The sequence below is a fragment of the Danio rerio genome, chromosome 16 (assembly GCF_052040795.2).
Source record: "Danio rerio strain M-AB ecotype USA chromosome 16, GRCz13ab, whole genome shotgun sequence".
Lineage (NCBI taxonomy): Eukaryota > Metazoa > Chordata > Actinopteri > Cypriniformes > Danionidae > Danio > Danio rerio.
The window spans coordinates 59,460,001-59,481,326 of NC_141036.1; the positions used below are offsets into that span (position 1 = coordinate 59,460,001).

At 34.5% G+C, this 21,326-nt stretch overlaps 1 protein-coding gene and 1 long non-coding RNA gene across 6 annotated transcripts in view; both read right to left on the bottom strand.

Moving 5' to 3' along the window:
- The window catches only part of znrf2b (zinc and ring finger 2b), a 73,177-nt gene extending 59,992 nt beyond the window's left edge, over nucleotides 1–13,185 (bottom strand). For 4 of the 5 annotated variants that reach the window (XR_015510635.1, XR_015510634.1, XR_015510632.1 and 1 more), the window contains exon 1: nucleotides 12,692–13,185. Coding sequence is in view for 1 of the 5 variants with exons in the window: in NM_001076728.1 (NP_001070196.1) it covers nucleotides 12,692–13,085 (394 nt within the window). In the remaining 4 variants the exon portion in view is untranslated. 5 annotated transcript variants of the gene reach the window in all.
- A 5,404-nt stretch (nucleotides 13,186–18,589) lies between these two features.
- LOC147840466 (uncharacterized) lies at nucleotides 18,590–21,011 on the bottom strand. Its single transcript, XR_015512218.1, has 4 exons — nucleotides 20,919–21,011; nucleotides 20,009–20,122; nucleotides 19,633–19,744; nucleotides 18,590–18,710 (listed from the first exon to the last, which is right to left on the bottom strand). It is a non-coding gene; the product is annotated as an uncharacterized LOC147840466 (long non-coding RNA).
- Between the last annotated feature and the right edge of the window lie 315 nt (nucleotides 21,012–21,326).

A 21,326-nucleotide genomic window follows, 5' to 3' on the forward strand; every position in this document is an offset into this window, starting at 1 on the left:
CAAATTCGTACTTCTGGTTTGAAACGAATTTTTGAAGCTGCGTCACGGTCATGAGATAATAGCGTGTATTCCTTTATTGTCTGTGCCAAAGTGTGTCTTATTACGTCTTACAGTGTGCTGCAATAATGCATGAGTAAAGCTTGGTTCAAACCAATCAGCGCGCTCTATTGTGCAACTTCATTAATATTCATTACTGTCACAGTGTTTAGACGACAGAGACGCCACGGTGTGTTGGCAAAACAAGCGTGAAGTGTTGCTTTTATAGTTTGCTGCAGTTCAGTTTTCATTTTCTCTCTGTGAGAGCTCAGCTGGAGTCACGTGTGGATTAACAGTGTACGCGACGCTCGACAACAATAACTTACGTGTCTAAGGAGGATTATTGTTTACCTGAGAGCTGTTCTCATCTGCAAACGCTGAGATCCGGATTCGCTTGTAGTCTCCTCTTAATAAAGACGCGGCTCTAGTTGCTGGTGATTGTCCTGTCTCTACAGATTTGGTAAGTGAGCAAGCAGTGCTCTTTGTTTATTCAGTTTGTTCGTATCGAACTAAGTTAACTATTGCACCGAGTGTAAACATGTTAGCACCACAACCAAACTTTAATCTCGTGTAGGATTTTCACCGTATTTAGACCGGAATAACACACGCGGCTTTCTGACACTACCTGCCGTGTGCATCTAAGTTTCCGGGAAATGCTGAGGGTTTTTTTTCTCTCATTCGCCGTGCGGTATCAAACATTGCATGAAAAATACACGCTTAGAGCAGCTCCTCGAATCAAATATCTCGTTTGTCGCGAGGGACATGAATAAATTCCCTGAATGAAAGAGCCAAACTGCAGTTAAAGTCCACCATTTAATAATTTGGCAAATAATTCGACTACAGATGTCCATGTAAACACAGTCACTTTGTCCCCTCTGTGTGTGTGTGTGTGTGCGTGTGTGTGTGTTTTGACTCTGAAAGTCAGCGCGCCCAAATAGACACTCCCACACCAAGCCTCTTTTCTTCCTCCGACACTCCCCCCTAAACAAAGCTGGACACGCCCACTTTTCTGACTTTTTCCAAAGTAGAGGTGTGAAAACACCCTGCTGAAACGAGGGGCTTTCATGGCCCTTTAACACCATTTGGAGGTGTCCACGTTGCTGAATAACATATGTAAATCAATATGAAGACTTGTGCGGCCACTATTGCTTCTCTCCTGAACTTGAAAATGTGATTGACAGAATCGTAGAAATGCTGGATTAAGATCGTCTAGGGAGTCGAATCAAGATCGCCATCTTTTTATGATTAATTGTGCAGCTCTACCACCCACGCACGCACGCACGCACACACATATCACTACAGTTGTATCTTTACACATCGTTTTCTATTTATATTTAGGTTTATTTCTGCTATTTATTTAGAATAATAGCTGTAGAATTGAAATGTGTTCATTTATTCATATAATTCAGTAAAGTTATTCTTATATAGGAGTAAAAGAAATATGAGAAAAATACGACACTTTCAACAAACAAACTTCCTGGTTCACAATGAAAGCAGTGTGTGTAATGTACACACGATCAACTCACGCTTTTTCTCTGTCTGCGTTTGTGTATGTGTATGTGTGTGTGTGTGTGTGTGTGTGTGTGTGTGTGTGCGTGTGTGTGTGTGTGTGCGTGTGTGTGTGTGTGTGTGTGTGTGTGTGTCCCTCAGAGGACGAGCCCAACGGCTGGATCTGATTTCAGCAGTGGTTTGTGGTGTGAGAATGGGAATGTTCTCCACTAACAGATTTGTCGGAACATTAGAGATCATTCATTTACATGTATACCCTGGGGCTGCTGAATGCTCGATTCTGATTGGCTGACGAACATTCTAAGGCAGGTAAAGTGTAGAAGGGATACAGCTGCAGACGGAAGTTAAGGAGAATTATTTATATTTTTTATAATAATGCAATTACTTTACAAGAGAGCAGCGTAATTACAATAAGGGAGATCTGAGACGTGTCTTGCCACAGATCACTGTTGAGGGGGGGTAAAAGTCCCTGGCGTCTGGCTGAGATCAAGACCTTTTATTACGTTTGGCTAGCAAAAGCGATGTACTCCTGGGAAGGGGTAGAAATCAGGGGCTGTGCGAATTACTTCCTGAAAGAAGTTGAAATTGGGGGGCACATAATTAGAGCTGCAAAGCTTAACTTTTCAATTTTAGGTGAAAAATCGAATCTGTTGGAGACGTCCAACAGACGTGGGTGGGGGGTTGATCACCAGAATGGGGAAGTCCCAGTGTAAAGTGAGAAAATAGGATACAGCGATGTTTCGGAATATGGAAAAACTCTTTACGCTGTTTTCATCTGTTTTTATTTTATTTATACACATCTCTTTTATTCTTGTTTATGTAAAGCACTTTAAATTGCCACTGTGTGTGAAATGTGCTATAGAAAAAAACTTGACTTGCCTCACAACAACAATTACTGTTTGTATATTACAGTTGGGATGAGGGTTGGGTATCGTTTGCGGTTATTTCAATACCGGTGCTAAATCGATACTTTTAAAACAGTACCGGTGCCAAAACCGATACTTTTGAGCTACAAAATTATGGTGGATGATTCTAGAAAAATCTTTTATTTGACAAAATATTTTTACAATTTTTTTAAAAGAACAACATAATTAAAGTTTAACGTAAACATCAATTCATAATTTTTATGTTTAAATTACATTAATATATTTCCTTTGATTATTTGTTGGTTAGCATGTATTTAAGATTTGCATTGTGTAATTACATTAGCTTACTAGCCTGCGGAAAGGCTGTCATCAAAATACTGAACTCCTTTATTCTACGGTTGGGGCTTGTGACTATGTTTACATGGACATCAGTAATCTGATGATTTGCCTTAATCTGAATAAGACAATAATATGATCAAGGTGTTTACATGAGCGGCTTTTTGAATGTTCCTTTCATGATCCCATCTTATATGTTAGAGTACACAGATCCATAAACGTCATTGCGTCTCCACGCTACCCATGTTTCCTCCAGAGTTTCAAACCATTTCAGGCGTTTCATTTTAAAATTTTCGACATTAACTGCAGTTTCACTTTCATTCAGGAACATTTCAACCATGCCCCCATAACAAACAGGTATTTGATGCGAGCATTAAGTAAGGACTGCTGGAAGAGTGCTCTTTTAATGGAATTTGATACCACACGTTAAAATGGAAAGAAAAAACCTCCGCATTTCGCGACGCAGGTGTCTGTGGTCCTTTAAGGAAACCAAACATCACTGTTTACATAATAGTCCAGACTCTTAATCAGAGTATTGTCTTCATCATATTAAAATCGGAGCATTGGTGTTCATCTACGTACTCATTGAAAGTGCCGGATGATGCCGCAAGCTTTCAGAGAGAGTGCATTCCTCTGCCTTTAAGTTGATTCCCTGTGCCCTCAAATGTGTCATTAAGTTTAACGGGTTTCCCTCTTACACACAACTTTTGTAAAGCCTCTGCTTCACGTTGCTGTTTCAGAATCCTTGCTTGTAAAATACGCTTTAAAACGCTTAGTTTAAACAAATTTGATGAACATGATCATGCGTGTTGATCTGAAGAGAGTCGCTCACAGAATGCGCTGTACTGTTTGCGTCTGTTCCCTAAGCAACAAGAACAAACGCCTGACATCGCCTGTCTGTATTCCTCAAAGTTGTTTAGAATGAAATGCTTAGAAGTGGTGCGACAACGCGTACCTAAAGGGTGCATCAAAGGCACACATGATGCTTCTTACGTCCTTGTCGCAGCACCAGTGGCACCGAAATTAGGCACCGAAATTCAAATGCTGATTTGATCTGGTACATACCGGTTACAAAGGAACTAGTGCTATAATGGCACCGGGTTTCAGTACCCAACCCTAGTTGGGATAGTGGTAGGCATGGGATGATAACCGTTTTCGAGGTATACTGCGGTTTGTAAGAGTCTCTCTGTGCTCACTGACATCCAGAAGAAGCTGTCGCGCCGTCGCTGTCAAACTTTTCATTTGTAGCTCAGCTATAACAACCTCGTTTTTAAAGTTCGGACAAGTGTCAAAGCCAGGCCCGGCGCTACGGGGGGGGCAAAGGGTGGCATTGCCCCCTCAGAAAGAGTTTGTGCCCCCCCCAGTTTTCATAAGGGATTGTTCACTCAAACTGAAAATTCTTTCTGTCATTAATTATTAACACTCCCGTCGTTCCAACCTTCAGAACACACATTTAAATATTTTAAAATATATGACATAGCAATTAAATTATGAAAATTGTGAGATTAAAGCTAGTCCAGAGATCCGGTCCCCGCGTCAGGTCTGGTGCGCCCGTAAATAGCCTTTAAAACGCGCACACGGCGATGGAGGCGCACTCAACTCACAAAGGAGAAAAGTGGGTGACATGATAGGAGCAGCTTAATTCATTACATGTTTTGGTTAACTAATTATTTAAACACAACTAAAATGTCAAGGTTTTAACACCGCCAAAATGTTCTGTAATTCCGTCATGGGTGATTGAACAAACAATATAAATAATTCTCATTATAATGACTGTTTTTACCTTATTGTGGGGGAAGGTGTTAATAAAATATGATTAATGGGTTATTTAATAAATAATGTGAATAATACTCTGTCTAACTCCTGTTTTTACTTTACTGTGAGGGTTGGTCTGGGGGTAGATGTTAATAAAATACAATTTAATGGGTAATTTAATACAATCACAGTAATGCAATAACCTACTACATAATGCAATTGAATTGCATTTCTGTAAGGATTGAGTTTAGAGTTGGAGTGGGTGTAGACGTCAATCAAATACAATTATTGGGTAATTTAATAATTAATATAAATAAATCTTGTTATAATTACTGTTTTAAGATTACTGTGAAGGGAAGTCTTAGGGTTGGGGTATACGTTAATAAAACAATTTAATGAGTAATTGAATATAAATATAATATAAAATATATTAATCATTCATTCATTCAATTTCTTTTAGCTTAGTTCCTTATTTATGAGGGGTCGCCACAGCAGAATGAACCGCCAACTATTCCAGCATATGCTTTACGCAGCGGATGTCCTTCCAGCTGCAACCCAGTACTGGGAAACACCTATACACACTTATTCACACACATACACTACAGACAATTTAGCCTACCAAATTCATCTATACCACATGTATTTGGACTTGTGAGGGAAACCGGAGCACCCGGAGGAAACCCACACCAACACGGGGAGAACATGCAAACTCCACACAGAAACGCCAACTGAGCCAGCCGCGACTCGAACCAGTGACCTTCTTGCTATGAGGCCACAGAGCTAACCACTGAGCCACCGTGTTCTCAGACTAAAAACACACAAATTTGAATCTGAATTTTCATGAACTGTAAAAACGGTCCAGAAAAACTGGTTTGAAGCTTGGGTGTGAATCGGGTTTTTAATAATTCAACAGTGCAATAATTCCTCCCTCACTTCATGTACGATTAAACAAAAGAGTAAAGTGGAAATGACGTCCTTTTGATTTTCCAAAGAAAAACATCCCTGGAGCCCCAACTGGTTCCTGCACATGTTCAGTTTAGTCATTTTGCACACGGTTTAATCTCTTAGAAATGAAATAACTGGAAGTGAAATTCCTCTGTCATGTTGACCGCTAAAGAAATGCTGTTTTAGAAACAAGAAATTGTTGCTGTTTTTGTATTAAAACAGCAAGATCTCTTTATATATCTCTGATTTACACAAACACAACTACACTGCTTTCCTACACCGGTCCCATTTCAAAAATACACTTCTTACAGTTTTCAGTGAGGGAAATTAAGGAGATAATGAAGATATAATCATAACAGAATTTTAATCATTGTAGAAGACTGTTGAATGCTTGATTCTGATTGGCTGATGAGCATTCCAAGGTGCCATTATTTTCAGATAAGCGTACAGCTGCAGAACAGTCTGCATCAAATATATATATATATATATGAGCAATTCCGTGCAAATGTCAACCTTGCCATAAAAAAAAAATTACGTTTTTACCAAAATATGGAAACCGTTTCTGGGTTTTTTGTGTAAGCAAGTATTTTACAGTACTATAAAAATACTCAAAAATGCATCTGTCAATGTTTTCAAACTATTCTATTTGATTTACCAAAGTCACACAAATGGTAATTTCACATCCGTCAAATCCATAACGGAGAGATGTCACATCCATAACAACACTTTTTCCTCAGAAATGTAAAAATATTAAATAAAATAAAACCAATAATTTTTGTTTTATAGAGAGCCAACTCTTATCATTTTGATTAGCGTTATTTATTTTGGGTTGTGCAGTTTAATTCAAAGAATTTCTACAAAGTGTGTTGTATACTGTACACTCGCAGAATTTTTTTATCACATCTATAACACATGCATATTTTCCTCATTTAAAGTACAAAACATGTTTACAGATTGATATTTTTATGCTCCCATAACTCTGTGGCTAGTTGCTCTGGAAAATATAATAAAATTTTTCAATATAATGTTAACATATACTTTCTCTGTCAATTTATGTGTTGAGTTTTTACTGCAAATGTTACATCCATAACCCTGGAATTGCTCATATATATATATATGAATGTGCTTCTGCAGACTGTTTCTATCAAGTCTGATTATAAACAGTACAAGAGAGAGATTTTTAATTTTATTGCCATTTCAGCTTCTATGGCTATGTCATGGTAAAAAGAAAATAGATCAAGTTGATCACTTTTTATAAACACCAATTTTCTATAATTATAACAATATTCTAACAATTAAAAGTAATCAACAGCAATAAATAATGTACAAGAAAAAATACAAAAATAATAATGATAATGATAATTTACAAGATAAAAATCTAAAACAGTTTTTTAAGAATTCCTTTTGATAAGAATTCTACAATTTTAGATGGATTCACATATAAAAATATTTCCTTTAAAGTCTCTCCTGATAAAAATTGTTGTCTGAGAACATTAAAAATGAGGCATTCCACAAGAATATGTTTAACGGTTTGTTTTCTGTTGCAATGTAGACATTTTGGTGGTCCTTTAAGTAAATGTGCATGCGTGAGTCTCATGTGTCCAATGCGGCATCTTCTATAAACAATCTCATCCTGTCTTGACTTAAAAAATAAATTAGATTTTTTTCCTATTTCAGGCTGAATTTTAAAAAGTTTATTTTCTGGGCACTAATTCCATTCTGCTCGCCATTTGTTGAGAATATAGCCTTTTATTAGTGGCTTAAGATCCGAAGGTGGAATTTTGCACTCCTTTAGCTTTCCTGCTAGGGCTATTTTGGCGGCTTTGTCAGCTTGTTCATTCCCAAGTAGTCCAGTATGTCTTGGGATCCAGCAGAAGACTATATTTATAAACAGTACAATATATATATATATATATATATATATATATATATATATATATATAGACATATATATCAATATATATATATATATATATATATATATATATATATATATATATATATATATATATATATCAATATATATATATATATATATATATATATATATATATATATATATATATATATATATATATATATATATATCAATATATATATATATATATATATATATATCAATATATATATATATATATATATATATATATATATATATCAATATATATATATATATATATATATATCAATATATATATATATATATCAATATATATATATATATATATATCAATATATATATATATATATTGATATATATATATATATATATATATATATATTGATATATATATATATATATATATATATATATATATATTGATATATATATATATATATATATATATCAATATATATATATATATATATATATATATATATATATATATATCAATATATATCAATATATATATATATATATATATATATATATATATCAATATATATATATATATATATATATATATATATATATATATATATATATATATATCAATATATATATATATATATATATATATATATATATATATATATATAAAAATATATATATCAATATATATATATGTATATTTATATATATATATATATATATATATATATATATATATAGCAACAGCGAAGATGAGGTCATCTCCAAGTATTGCATGATATATTGATTATTGTGAAAGGCCTACCTGTATGCATAAATCCCTCTAATCAGTCTTTACAAGAAAATATTAATTAAAAAATCCAAAAACTGGCAGATCAAGAGCACTAAAACGTTTCCACAAGACACTTTTCTTGACAAATAGGGGTTTGTGTGTAAATATAGCCTAAAAGTTAAATTACATGCAAAGTTTGACCTACCATAACCTCTGAAGTATACTGTACACTAGATATCCCTCAAAACAGAGAACATAATAATAATAAAAACATTCACTGAAAACCTTTACACAAACTAACATTACAGAAAAAAGCTTTAATATAATCAGAATAATGCACTATATTGCATATTTAGAAGAGGGTGTGTGTTATTTTTTATTATTCCAACTTACGTCATGCAGATCAGTACAATTGATGAGGAAACAAGACTAAAAAATGACTAAAACAGTCATGACACTTTTTGCAAAAAGGTTTGATTTAAACTTTACACATGGGAAATTTGTAATGGACAAACTCCTGCGTGGCTTTTAATAACAGAGAGTGAACACAAGTCTCATTTCCCCGTTAAAAACTCCCTTCTTGAGCTCATCCAGAGTGGGTGAAAAGTCTTACCGAGGCACTTCAGCAACGTTTAAAGATTAACTTCAATCACCAGAGAAAGCTTGTTACAGAATTAAAGTTCAATCCAGGCCACGACGGCTGGGAAATTCCGTCTCAGAAACTGAGGGCCTCACCTGCCGTTGGACTGGATTTGCATATTCATGAGGCTTTTCATAGGAAACAATAAATCAAAAGCAATCTCTTTTAGTCACTATGCTCCAAAAATTGTGGAATTGTCTAACAGATGAAGGGGGAAATGCCCATGTTTTTAAAAGCAAGTTACTGTAAAGAATACTGTAAAACTATCTGTAAATGAACAGTTTCTGTATTTTGAGATGCACAAGTGGTTGTGAACTGCATTATGGGGCGTTGATGTCTGCTCTCTCCAATTTTGATGGTGAAAATTCAACTGTACACTTTAACAAAGTGACTTCTATTGACATTTCAGTAAAAATATAATGTTTGAGAAATAATATTGAGAAATAAGTCTGCAAAATAACACAACATGTGCTGCAGTTCATTACAAGCTGCTTATAATGTAATATACAACACCAACAAAGACAACATAGCACTGCAAACTATTACACACGTTCAGAAAAATCACTTTTCAAGGTTAAAAGTTCTTGGAAGAAAGATCAAGATCGCAGAATGCAACTCGAAAGCAGAAATAAATGGGAGAAAATAAAAAGTGAAAACATGAATCACAAAATAATAATGAGATAAGAAACGATATATACTTTTACAATATATTAGGATATAATACATTATATATCTCTGCAATATATATTATTATGATACTATATATACACACACCATATATTACGATACAATATGTACAATGTATACCATACACTCACCGGCCTCTTTATTAGGTACACCTGTCCAACTGCTCGTTAACGCAAGTTTCTAATCAGCCAATCACATGGCTGCAACTTAATGCATTTAGGCATGTAGACAGTGTCAAGATGATCTGCTGCATATCAAAGCGAGCATCAGAACGGGGAAGAAAGGGGATTTAAGTGACTTTGAACCTGGTTTGAGTATTTCAGAAACTGCTGATCTACTGGGATTTTCACGCACAACCATCTCTAGGGTTTACAGAGAATGATCTGAATAAGAGGAAATATGCAGCGAGCGGCAGTTCTGTGGGCGCAAATGCCTTGTTGATGCAAGAGGAGAATGGCCAGACTGGTTCCAGCTGATAGAAAGGCAACAGTAACTCAAATAAGCACTCGCTACAACCGAGCTCTGCAGAAGAGCATCTCTGAACACACAACACGTCCAACCTTGAAGCGGATGGACTACAGCAGCAGATGTGTGTTGATTTCTGCTGCCACATTCGGATGGTCGGGTCAGAATTTGACGTCAACAACATGAAAGCATGGATCATCCTGCCTTGTATCAGCGGTTCAGGCTGGTGGTGGTGGTGTGATGGTGTGGGGGAGATTTTCTTGGCACACTTTGGGTCCATTAGTACCAATTGAGCATCAACGCCACAGCCTACCTAAGTATTGCTGCTGACCATGTCCATCCCTTTATGAGCACAGTGTCTCCATCTTCTGATGGCTACTTCCACCAGGATAACGCACCATGTCATAAAGCTCAATCATCTCAGACTGGTTTCTTGAACATGACAATGAGTTCACTGTACTCAAATGGCCTCCACAGTCACCAGAGCTCAATCCAATAGAGCAGCTTTGGGATGTGTTGGAACGGGAGATTGGCATCATGGATGTGCAGCCGACAAATCTGCAGCAACTGTGTGATGCTATCATGTCAATATGGAGCAAAATCTCTAAGGAATATTTCCAGTAGCTTGTTAAATCTACACCACGAAGGATTAAGGCAGATCTGAAGGCAAATGGGGTCCAACACGGTACTGGTAAGGTGTACCTAATGAAGTGGCCAGTGAGTGTATATTATTATATAATATGATATATAAAATATATTATGATACGATATATACAATGTAATGTATTATCTCTGCAATATATATATATATATTTATATATATATATATATATATATATATATATATATATATATATATATATATATATATATATACTATTATCATGTTAGCAATCTTTTTTTTAATAAGTATTGCACAGCCCTACTTCATATGCTTGAAACAAGCCTCGTTTCTTCTCTCTCTATTAATATTGGGGTGAAATGTGGCCAGAACCTGTTCTCGACGGGTTTTCTGAGATTCAGCAGTTGCACCACATGACACCAGTGTTTATCAAACATCAGATTACAGAGCAGATTCTCAGAAACACAACAACAACAAAAACACACACACACACACACACACACACACACACACACACACGGTTACTGAATTGCCCAGAAATAATCAACTCACACAATCAGACGTCTCTACACCTGATCAGAAAACTTCCCAACCACAGCCTACAGGTTCCTCAGAAGACGTCACAGTTTCTGACCACTAATGCATGCTGAAAACAGCTTGCAGCGCTGCACACGAACACACCACATCCTTAAAGAAGCATTTCACTTTACATTCAACCAGCTGAAACCGAAACACGGTCATTTTACAAAGAGCCAACACCGCAGGTATTAGGCTAGCAGGTAATCGCAAGGGTGAAAGTTCAAACGATTGATCCATTAACCCTTGAAGAAACATATTTGATCCACTGAGCATTTCAATGAGCACCCAATAAAGAGTTTGCATTGCAATATTTTCCATTGATTCCAATACAAATTTAAGACATAAAAGTTAAAGTCTTGCATTAATCCAGTCACACTCCAGATTTAAATACGTGCCCAATAAAGAGTTCATACTGCAATATTTGCAGACAAAATTAATATTAGGATATCATGATCTAAAATAAAAAATGAAATCACATTTTAGTAGACATTAATTACACTGTTTCCTTCCAAAATTTAGGAGTTTCTCTTTTCCATTTAACACTTTAGAACATGCAGTATTTTGAAGCTGAAAACCTGTAACCATCGACTAACCATTTGTTTTTCCTACTATGAAAGTCAATGGTTACAGGTTTCCAACATTCTTCAAAATATCTTCTTAAGTGTTAAACTGAAAAAATAAAAGTGTGAAACCACTTGAGACCAAGTAAGCAGTGAGTAAACGTTCCATAAGACTTTCATAGTTGTGAGTAAATGTACATTATTGGGTGAACTAAGTTAGTCTTATTTCCAAAGAGGATGGCAATGGCTACCAGATTTTAAACATTCTTCAAAATACAAACATGTAAGCTTTTCATTATTCTGTTGAACACTGAAGATGATATTTTGAAGAAAGCTGAAAACCTGTAACCATTGACTTCCATTGTGTTTGTTTTTCAAATGTGGAATTAAGTGGTTACTAGTTTCCAACATGCTTCAAAATATCTTCTTCAGTGTTAAACTGAAAAAAAAAGTATGAAACCACTTGAGACCGAGTAAACAGTGAATAAATGTTCATTTTAGGTCAATATATGATGCAGGGAAACCTGTAACCATTTAATTCCACAGCTGTAAATACAAACAAGTCAATAATACTAGTTTCCAACATTCTTCAAAATATCTACTTCAGTATTTAACAGAAGAAATAAAAGTTTAAAACCACTTGAGACCGAGTAAACAGTGTGTAAATGTTCATTTTGGGGTCAATACATCATGTATGGAAACCTGTAACCATTGACTTCTACAGTTTAGAATATAAATAAGTCCAATGTTACAGGTTTCCAACATTCTTCAAACTATCTTCTTCAAAGTTCAATGGAAGAAAAAAAGTTCGAAACCACTAGAGATCGAGTAAACAGTGAGTAAATGTTAATTTTTAGGTCAATACACCATGTATGGAAGCCTGTAACCATTGACCATAGTTGTAAAAAACAAATAAGTAAATAGTTATCAGTTTCCAACATTTTTCAAAATATCTTCTTCAGTGTTCAACAGATGAAATAGGTTTGAACCCACTTGAGACCGAGTAAACATTCATTTTTGTCTAGTTATTGTCAAGTTATTCTTACCTCCGAAGAGATGAGGCGACAGGTGAGCAGGTAGCGAGCCGATCACGAGTCTCGGCGCGCCGGTGGAGCGCTCTCTCTCTCCGCCGGGCTCCTCCGGTGTGCTGTTACCGGAATCCGCCGAACTGTACGCTCCAGAGTTCGGGATGTTGATCCCGGATTGGGGTCTCGCGCTCGGGCCGACGGAGCGCGTCCTGGAGGAGATAAACTGCGAGGCCACAGCCGCGGAGGAAGACGCTGAAGCGGCAGATGTAGCACCTGAGGCTCCTTGACTGTTGTTATACCGTAAAACCGCCGCTGTTCTGCCGTTAACGGACGCGGTGGCCGACGGTAGATCCGAGCCCGAGTACGCGCGCGTGCGGCCGTTGGCAGCAGGACTGCTCTGTTTGGCGCCCATGCCAGCCTTCAGGTCCCTGCGATCTGAATTATTCAAGAAAAACAAACACACACGCACACATTTACACACGCATACACACACACACTCACTGACAGCTGACGGGAAGCGGCGTCTGTTACGTTACATTTGGCTGATCTACGTCACGCGCGTGCGCCAGTCAAACTTTTGCGAAGGATTTTTTTAAAGGGACAGTTCACACAAACATTAAGATTCTGTCATCAGTTACTCACTGTTGACTTGTTTAAAGCCCTTTATGAGTACCTTACTTTTGTTGAACACAAAGAAGATATTTAGAATAATGTGATCAATGTTTATAAAAACCAAAAACTATTCAAGGTGTTATGATTTGAAACATTCTTCAAAGTATCTTCTTTTGTGTTCAATCGAGAAACTCAGATATTTATAATTATTTGAGGCAGCGCAAATGATGAATAAATGTTAATTTCTGGATAACTATATCATGCCAACCTCCAATAAGAGGTCAGTTCAACAGTTCCCAGCTCAGTTTGACAGGTGTGTAGAGTTTAATTTAAAGGGATTGTTCACTCAAAACTAAACATTCGACATCATTTACTCACCCTTGGCCTGTTCCAAACTTTTGTGTCTTTTTTTTATTCTCTTGAAGACTAAAGAAGATATTTTAAAGCTTAAAGCCTGTAACCATCAACTAACCATTTGTTTTTCCTTCTATGAAAGTCAATGGTTACAGGTTTCCAGCATTCTTCAAAATATCTTCTTCGGTGTTTAACAGAAAAAATAAAAGTTAAAAACTACTTGAGACCGAGTAAACAGTGTGTAAATGTTCATTTTGGGGTCAATACATCATGTATGGAAACCTGTAACCATTGACTTCTACAGTTTAGAATATAAATAAGTCCAATGTAACAAGTTTCCAACATTCTTCAAACTATCTTCTTCAAAGTTCAATGGAAGAAATAAAAGTTTGGAACCACTAGAGATCGAGTAAACAGTGAGTAAATGTTCATTTTGGGTCAATATATCATGTATGGAAACCTGTAACCATTGACTTCCATAGTTGAGAAAACATAAGTCAACAGTTTCTAACATTCTTCAAAATATCTTCTTACGTGTCCAACAGAAGAAATAGAAGTTTGAAACTACTTTAAGACCAAGTAAACAGTGAATAAATAATCATCAATATATCATGCATGGAAACCTGTAACCATTGACTTCTATAGTTTAGAATATAAATAAGTCCAATGTTACAAGTTTCCAACATTCTTCAAACTATCTTCTTCAAAGTTCAATGAAAGAAATAAAAGTTTGAAACCACTTGAGATCGAGTAAACAGTGAATAAATGTTCATTTTGGGTCAATACAGCATGTATGGAAACCTGTAACCATTGACCATAGTTGTAAAAAACAAATAAGTAAACAGTTACCAGTTTACAACATTCTTCAAAATATCTTCCTCAGTGTTCGACAGAAGAAAAAAGTATGAAACCACTTCAGACCGAGTAAACAGTGAATAAATGTTCATTTTGGGTCAATATATGATGCAGGGAAACCTGTAACCATTTAATTCCACAGCTGTAAATAGAAATAAGTCAACAATTACTAGTTTCCAACATTCTTCAAAATATCTACTTCAGTATTTAACAGAAGAAATAAATCTTTAACATCATTTTGAACAGAGTAAACAGTGAGTAAATGTTAAGTTTAATTTACGTATTTAATTTATGTGTATAGTTAGTTTTATCTCCGAAAAAGATGGCAATGGAAGTCCAACATTCTTCAAAATATCTTATTTTGTGTTTAACAGAAGAAAACAACACCTATAGAGATCTGGAATCACTTGAGGCTGAGCAAATGATGAATAAATAAAAATTTTGGGTAAATACATTATGTCAACAACCAATAAGAGGTCAGTTCAACAGTTCCCAGGTCAGTTAACAGGTGGGCAGAGTTTAATTTAAAGAGGTAGTTCACTCAAAATTGAACATTCTGTCTTTATTTACTCCCCCTTTACTTGCTCCAAACCTTTATGAGTTTCCTTCTTCTGTTGAACACTAAAGAAGATATTTTGAAGAATGCTGAAAACCTGTAACTATTGACTTCCACATATTTGTTTTTCCTACTGTGGAAGTCGATGGTTACAGGTTTCCAGCATTCTTCAAAATATATGCAGTGTTCGACAGAAGAAATAAAAGTTTGACATCATTTGAGACAGTAAACAGTGAGTGAATGTTAGGTTTAATTTAGTTATTTAATTTAATTATTTAAGAGGATGGCAATAGCTACCAGAGTTCAAACATTCTCCAAAACATCTTCTTTTGCCTTTAACAGAAACAAAAAAACTTATAGAGATCTGGAATTACTTGAGGCTAAGTAATGATTAATAAATGTTCATTTCTGAATATATCATACCAACCTCCAATAAGAGGTCAGTTCAACAGTTCCCAGGTCAGTTCAACAGGTGGGCAGAGTTTAATTTAATGAGATAGCTCGCTCAAAACCAAACATTCTGTCTTCATTTACTCCCCTTTTACTTGCTCCAAACCTTTATGAGTATCTTTCTTCTGTTGAACACAAGAGTAGATATTTTGAAGAATGTTGGAAATCTTTAACCATTGACTTCCACATATTTGTTTCTTCCTACTGTGGAAGTCGATGGTTACAGGTTTCCAGCATTCTTCAAAATATCTTCTACAGTGTTCTACAGAAGACATTAATGTTTGACGTCATTTGAGACAGAGTAAACAGTGAGTGAATGTTAAGTGTAATTTAGGTATGTAATTTCTAGTTAGTTTTACCTCAGAAGAAAATCGCAATGGAGTTCCAACATTCTTCAAAATATCTTCTTTTGTGTTTAACAGAAACAAAAACACTTATATAGATCTGGAATTACTTGAGGCTGAGTAATCATGAATAAATGTTTATTTCTGGGTGAACATATCATGTCAACAACAACAAGAGGTGTTTAACAGTTCCCAGGTCAGTTAACAGGGGCAGAGTTTAATTTAAAGGGATAGCTCACTCAAAACTGAACATTCTGATTTCATTTACCCCCCCTTTACTTGTTCCAAACCTTTGAGTTTCTTTCTTCTGTTGAACACTAGAGATGACATTTTGATAAATAGTTTGTGACTTCCAGGAAAAAACTAGTTATGTTGAAGTCAATGGGTACAGATTTTAAACATTCTTCAAAGTATCTTCTTTTGTGTTCAATATAGAGAAACTCAAAGATTTTGAATTATTTGAGACTGTTTGAAAAGAAAATATTAACAAATGTTCATTTCTGACTGAATATATACTGCCAACTTCCAAAAAGAGGTGTTTAGCTGCTCCCAGGTCAGTCAACAGAACAGGTGGGTGGAGTTTAATTTAAAGGGACAGTTCACAGAAACATTTAAATTCTGTCAGCACTGTTTACTTGATTAAAAACCTCTGAGTTTCTTCTGTTAAACACAAATGCAGATATGTTGATGAGTACTCTGTGATCAGTTACCTCCATATAGGTCAAACGTTAGCAGACTTTAAACACGTTTCCAAAGATCTTGTTTTGTTTAACAGAAAAATGTTTAAATCATGAATAAAAGTGAATTTCTTAGTGAACATATAATGTCAAAAACCAATAAGAGGTGTTAAACTGTACCCACATGTTCTGTTGAACTGATCTGGGAACAGTTTAAGTGTTAGTTCAACTTAAAATTGAAATTCTGTCACTCATTTACTCCCATAAATAGCTTGTGATCTCCAGGAAAAAATACTAGTTCTACTGAAGTCAATGGGTACAGATTTAAACCATTTCAAAGTATCTTCTTTTGTGTTTAACAGGAAAGATTTTGAATTATTTGAGGCTGAGGAAATGATCAATCACTGTTCATTTCTGGGTAAATATATCATGCCAACAACCAATAACAGGTCAGTTCAACAATTCGCAGGTAATAGAGTTTAATTTAAAGGGATAGTTCACTCACAAATTCTTCATTTACTCACTCTTTACTTGTTCCAAACGTTTATGAGGTTCTTTCTTCTGTTAAACACTAAAGAAGATATTTAAAAGCTTAAAACCTGTAACCATCGAATAACCCTTTGATTTTCCTTCTATGAAAGTCAATGGTTACAGGTTTTCAGCATTCTTCAAAATATCTTCTTGTGTTTAACAGAATAAAAAGTTTGACACCAATTAAGTCAGTAAACAGTGAGTAAATGTTAAGTTCAGTGTAGGTATTTCATTTAATTTCTAATTAGTTTTACCTCAGAAGTGGATGGCAACAGCTACCAGAGTTTAAACATTCTTCAAAACATCTTCTTTTGTGTTCAACAGAAAAAAAACACTTATTAAGATCTGGAGTTACTTGAGGCTGAGCAATGATGAATCAATGTTGGTTTCGGAGTGAACATATCATGTCAACAACAACCAATAGGATGTTTTTAACAGTTCCCAGGTCAGTAACAGGTGGGTAGAGTTTAATTTGAGAGGATAGCTCACTCAAAACTGATCACTCTCTCTTCATTTACTCACTCTTTACTTGCTCCAAACCTTTATGTGTTTCTTTTATCTGTTAAACACAAGATAAGATATTTTGAAGAATGTTGGAAACCTGTAAACATTGACTTCCACATATTTGCTTTTCCTACTGTGAAAGTCAATGGTTACAGGTTTTCAGCATTCTTCAAAATGTCTTCTTCTGTGTTTAACAGAAAGAAAAAAACTCGTAAAGGTTTTAAACCACTTGAGCGAGAGTAAATGGTGAGTACATTTTCATTTTAACAGTAATATCTTTGAGCATATGCATTAGATGAGTCAGTGCTGAAGCCAAATCTGGAGCTCATCTAACAAAACAACTTACAATAAAGGTCAAAATACTACTACACCCAGTAATACTGGGAAAAATATCAGATTAAAATATAAAAATGAGGGAATAAATTAATTGAAACAAATCTAAAGTTGTTTAAGTTTTGTAGATTGCCATTTGTTTTGCATTTAGCTTGAATTGAAATGTATTACACTGTAAACGATTTCTTGTTAAATCAACAGTAAGTTACTGGCAACAATTATCCAGTAGCTGCTGTATTTCATAAAACAGTAACATTACTGTAATACTAATTACATTAGTATTACATTTACTGTAAAATGTAATACATCATTTTACTGTTGTTGATTTTTACTGTAACACCAATTACAGTAGTGATACACATACTGCAAAACTGAAAACAGTATTTTATTGTACATTTTTACCATGAAGAACTACGGTATTTTAACGTTACTTTCATTATTACTGTATAGTATTTTACAGTTATTAAATGTTATTTTATTTAATAGTGCTACTTTATAATGGGTAAAAATTTTCAAAAATTGCACAAGTGTTATTTTAACTGTTCAAGAAATACAAGAAAAATAAAGAAACTGAAACTTTAACTTCACAATAAAGGTTTATTGTGTAAACCATGCTAAAACAGTGGCAATAATTCAATATAACAAAGCAACAGAACACTAATGAACAATTGATCATTAAAACCAGTCAACAATTAATGCATCAAAAATTATTACAATTTTAAAAACAGGTGAAAATACTGCTACAAGACAGGAAATGATGAAGGCCAAATGATGTTGTGGAAAAGGGACAGTGAAAAAGGGCAGCAGCACTTCTGATGATCCTGCAAAAATGACAAGCAAAATCAATCACTGAAGTAAAAACTAATCATCCCTCAAACCATTTAATTCATTCAGAAACGAAACACTGCACTGTTGTTTTTATATATATAAAGATCAGCGGGCATTGTTCTTGAAGATTGCTAGTCAGGTGTCCACACAGGTGTGTAAAAAATAAAGTCTCATCTTAACTTAATGTCCGACTCTGTATAGCTCGAATATCTGATTCCATGATCACACTATTAGTGCTTTCACGGATTTAAGAGGGGTGAACACAGTTCATTCTCACTTTAAGATAGTCATATTTAAAATTAAATAAATAAAAATAATCTAATTTAACGTGACTAATGTTAATTAAATACTTTTAGGCTTTTAACACGTATAAATCCACTTCTAACTTACAGATAAAATTGCGTAAGAGAACATGAAAGCCGTGGGTGATTTTTTAAAATAATGCTAATGATGAGTTACTGATATTTGGTTTGCATAAAACAAAGTAATCACTAAGCATTCATTTTTGGCAAAATCTGCAGAGAGGCTCAGCGACACGAGGAAATGTGTTAAAGTTGAGTAGAGAACTAAAGAGCAGTCTAGCCTACTTCATGAAATGTTTGTGGTAATATTCTGCTGACAATTTATATTACTGTATTTCAATATGCAGCAGTGATGGCATGTCAGCAAGACAAATAAACATTTTATCGAGTCATTTCATACAATTTATTTATTTATTTATTTTTTATACAAACCCTCTAGTGACATTTCCTCAAACTAAATCATCATAACGTTACTGTGCACAGCATCAGTAAAATGTTGAGAATAATTTAAATACTTAATTTTTTAAAACAGTCACTGCTGATTAGAAATTAACATTAAAGCTAAGCTTACAGAAATCCTGTATGCATGACAATATAAAGATGTATTACTCACTGATGTCGAAGCACTTCCAGGTCATCAGAGATGTAGACAGGACAGAATGTGTGCTATCAAATGAGCTCTTGTGCAGCCTTTGTTGGACATCCAGGTAGTATGTTCACCCACACTGTAAGAAGCAAAAACAGAAACAATTTATTAAAATGTGAGGGATAGTAAACATGTTTGGTCTACAGAGAGAAGAAAATGTTTACTTTAAGCATTGATCCTAATGAAACTATTTCTCAACTACATTTAACCTTATCACGGAAACAGCATTTTTGAGCTCTTAGACCAGGGGTGCTCAACCTTGTTTGCTTTAAATTAGAATTAAAACAATAAATCTCTATGTCAAATAAAATACTTCAGATCTAAATAAAGCAGGTGCTTTTACCTAAAGGTTCCTTCCCTCCAGTTAGTTTGGCTGCAGATCCCTCCACATCTGTGCTTTATTCGGTTCTTGTCTTAGAGTAACTGGTGTCGCATTCCAGGTCCATCACAATCTGGGCTAGAAGGACAATATGACAAAAGACAAGACACATATAAATAAGTCTCAGAATAAAATATTTAAAGGAATAGTTTACTATTTTGCCACTATTTACGTGTTTTAAACTAGTTTGAATTTCTGTTAAACACTAAAGCAGATATTTTGAAGAATGTTAGTAACCAGTAACTATTGACATCCATATTTGAACCAAATTTGTTTAAAAAATACGAGTTTGTGTTCAACGGAACAAATTAAATATATAACTATTTTGAAACAAGTGGAGGATGCCAAAGATGCTATTATTTTCATTTTGGGGTGAACTGTCCCTTCAATTCAAGTGTCAAGCAATAGTCATAAAAACTGATGTGTCGCTTGAGGAAAACTAAATCAAGTATATTCTTTGAACAAGCAGAATCATTATGCCATTGTATTCAGTGATTCTCTTTTACATTTTCCCACTATAAAATGATAGCTTCAACATGCAATCCATGTTAAGACAAAAATGAATAGCATAAAATAACATATTGAACTAAACTTACAGTTTCCAGGCTGTTTGAAAATAAAACAAACACATACGCCCAGTAAAATTGCTAATAAACACAAAGACAACAGTTATAGAAAAAATTGTTTGTCTAATATTTACTCAGCACTTGGTAGGCAAATAGCATAGCCGTGGCTGTTTTAACACCAGATTTTTTTTTATCTTAGGAACTGCTGGAAGAAGAAAAAAAGGTTGTACATGAAACTCCTCACAACAAATCTGTGAACAACTTGACATTTAAAAATCTAATCAAAATGAGGAAGACATCAACATTACCTTGAATAATCAAGTGAGGAGTGATTGGTAGCATCAGTTTTTCAACATCAATTACTGGAGCTGAAAAACAGATAAATATAATAAGAGTAAAATAAGACTTAACATTAATTAATCTAAATCTATCTATCTATATATATATATATATATATATATATATATATATATATATATATATATATATATATATATATATATATATATATAGTGATAATGACTTTGGCTTATATCTGTGTACTAAGAACGTAAACTCACCTCAGGTACACCTGAACACCAAAAATTAAATGTACAATTAATGACACACTATACATCAAGCTCATTAACATTATTGAGAAATAGACAATTAATATGTATTTTGTTAATATTAAAGTTAGCTTAAAATAATTCAACTGCATTTAATTTTCAGCTCCA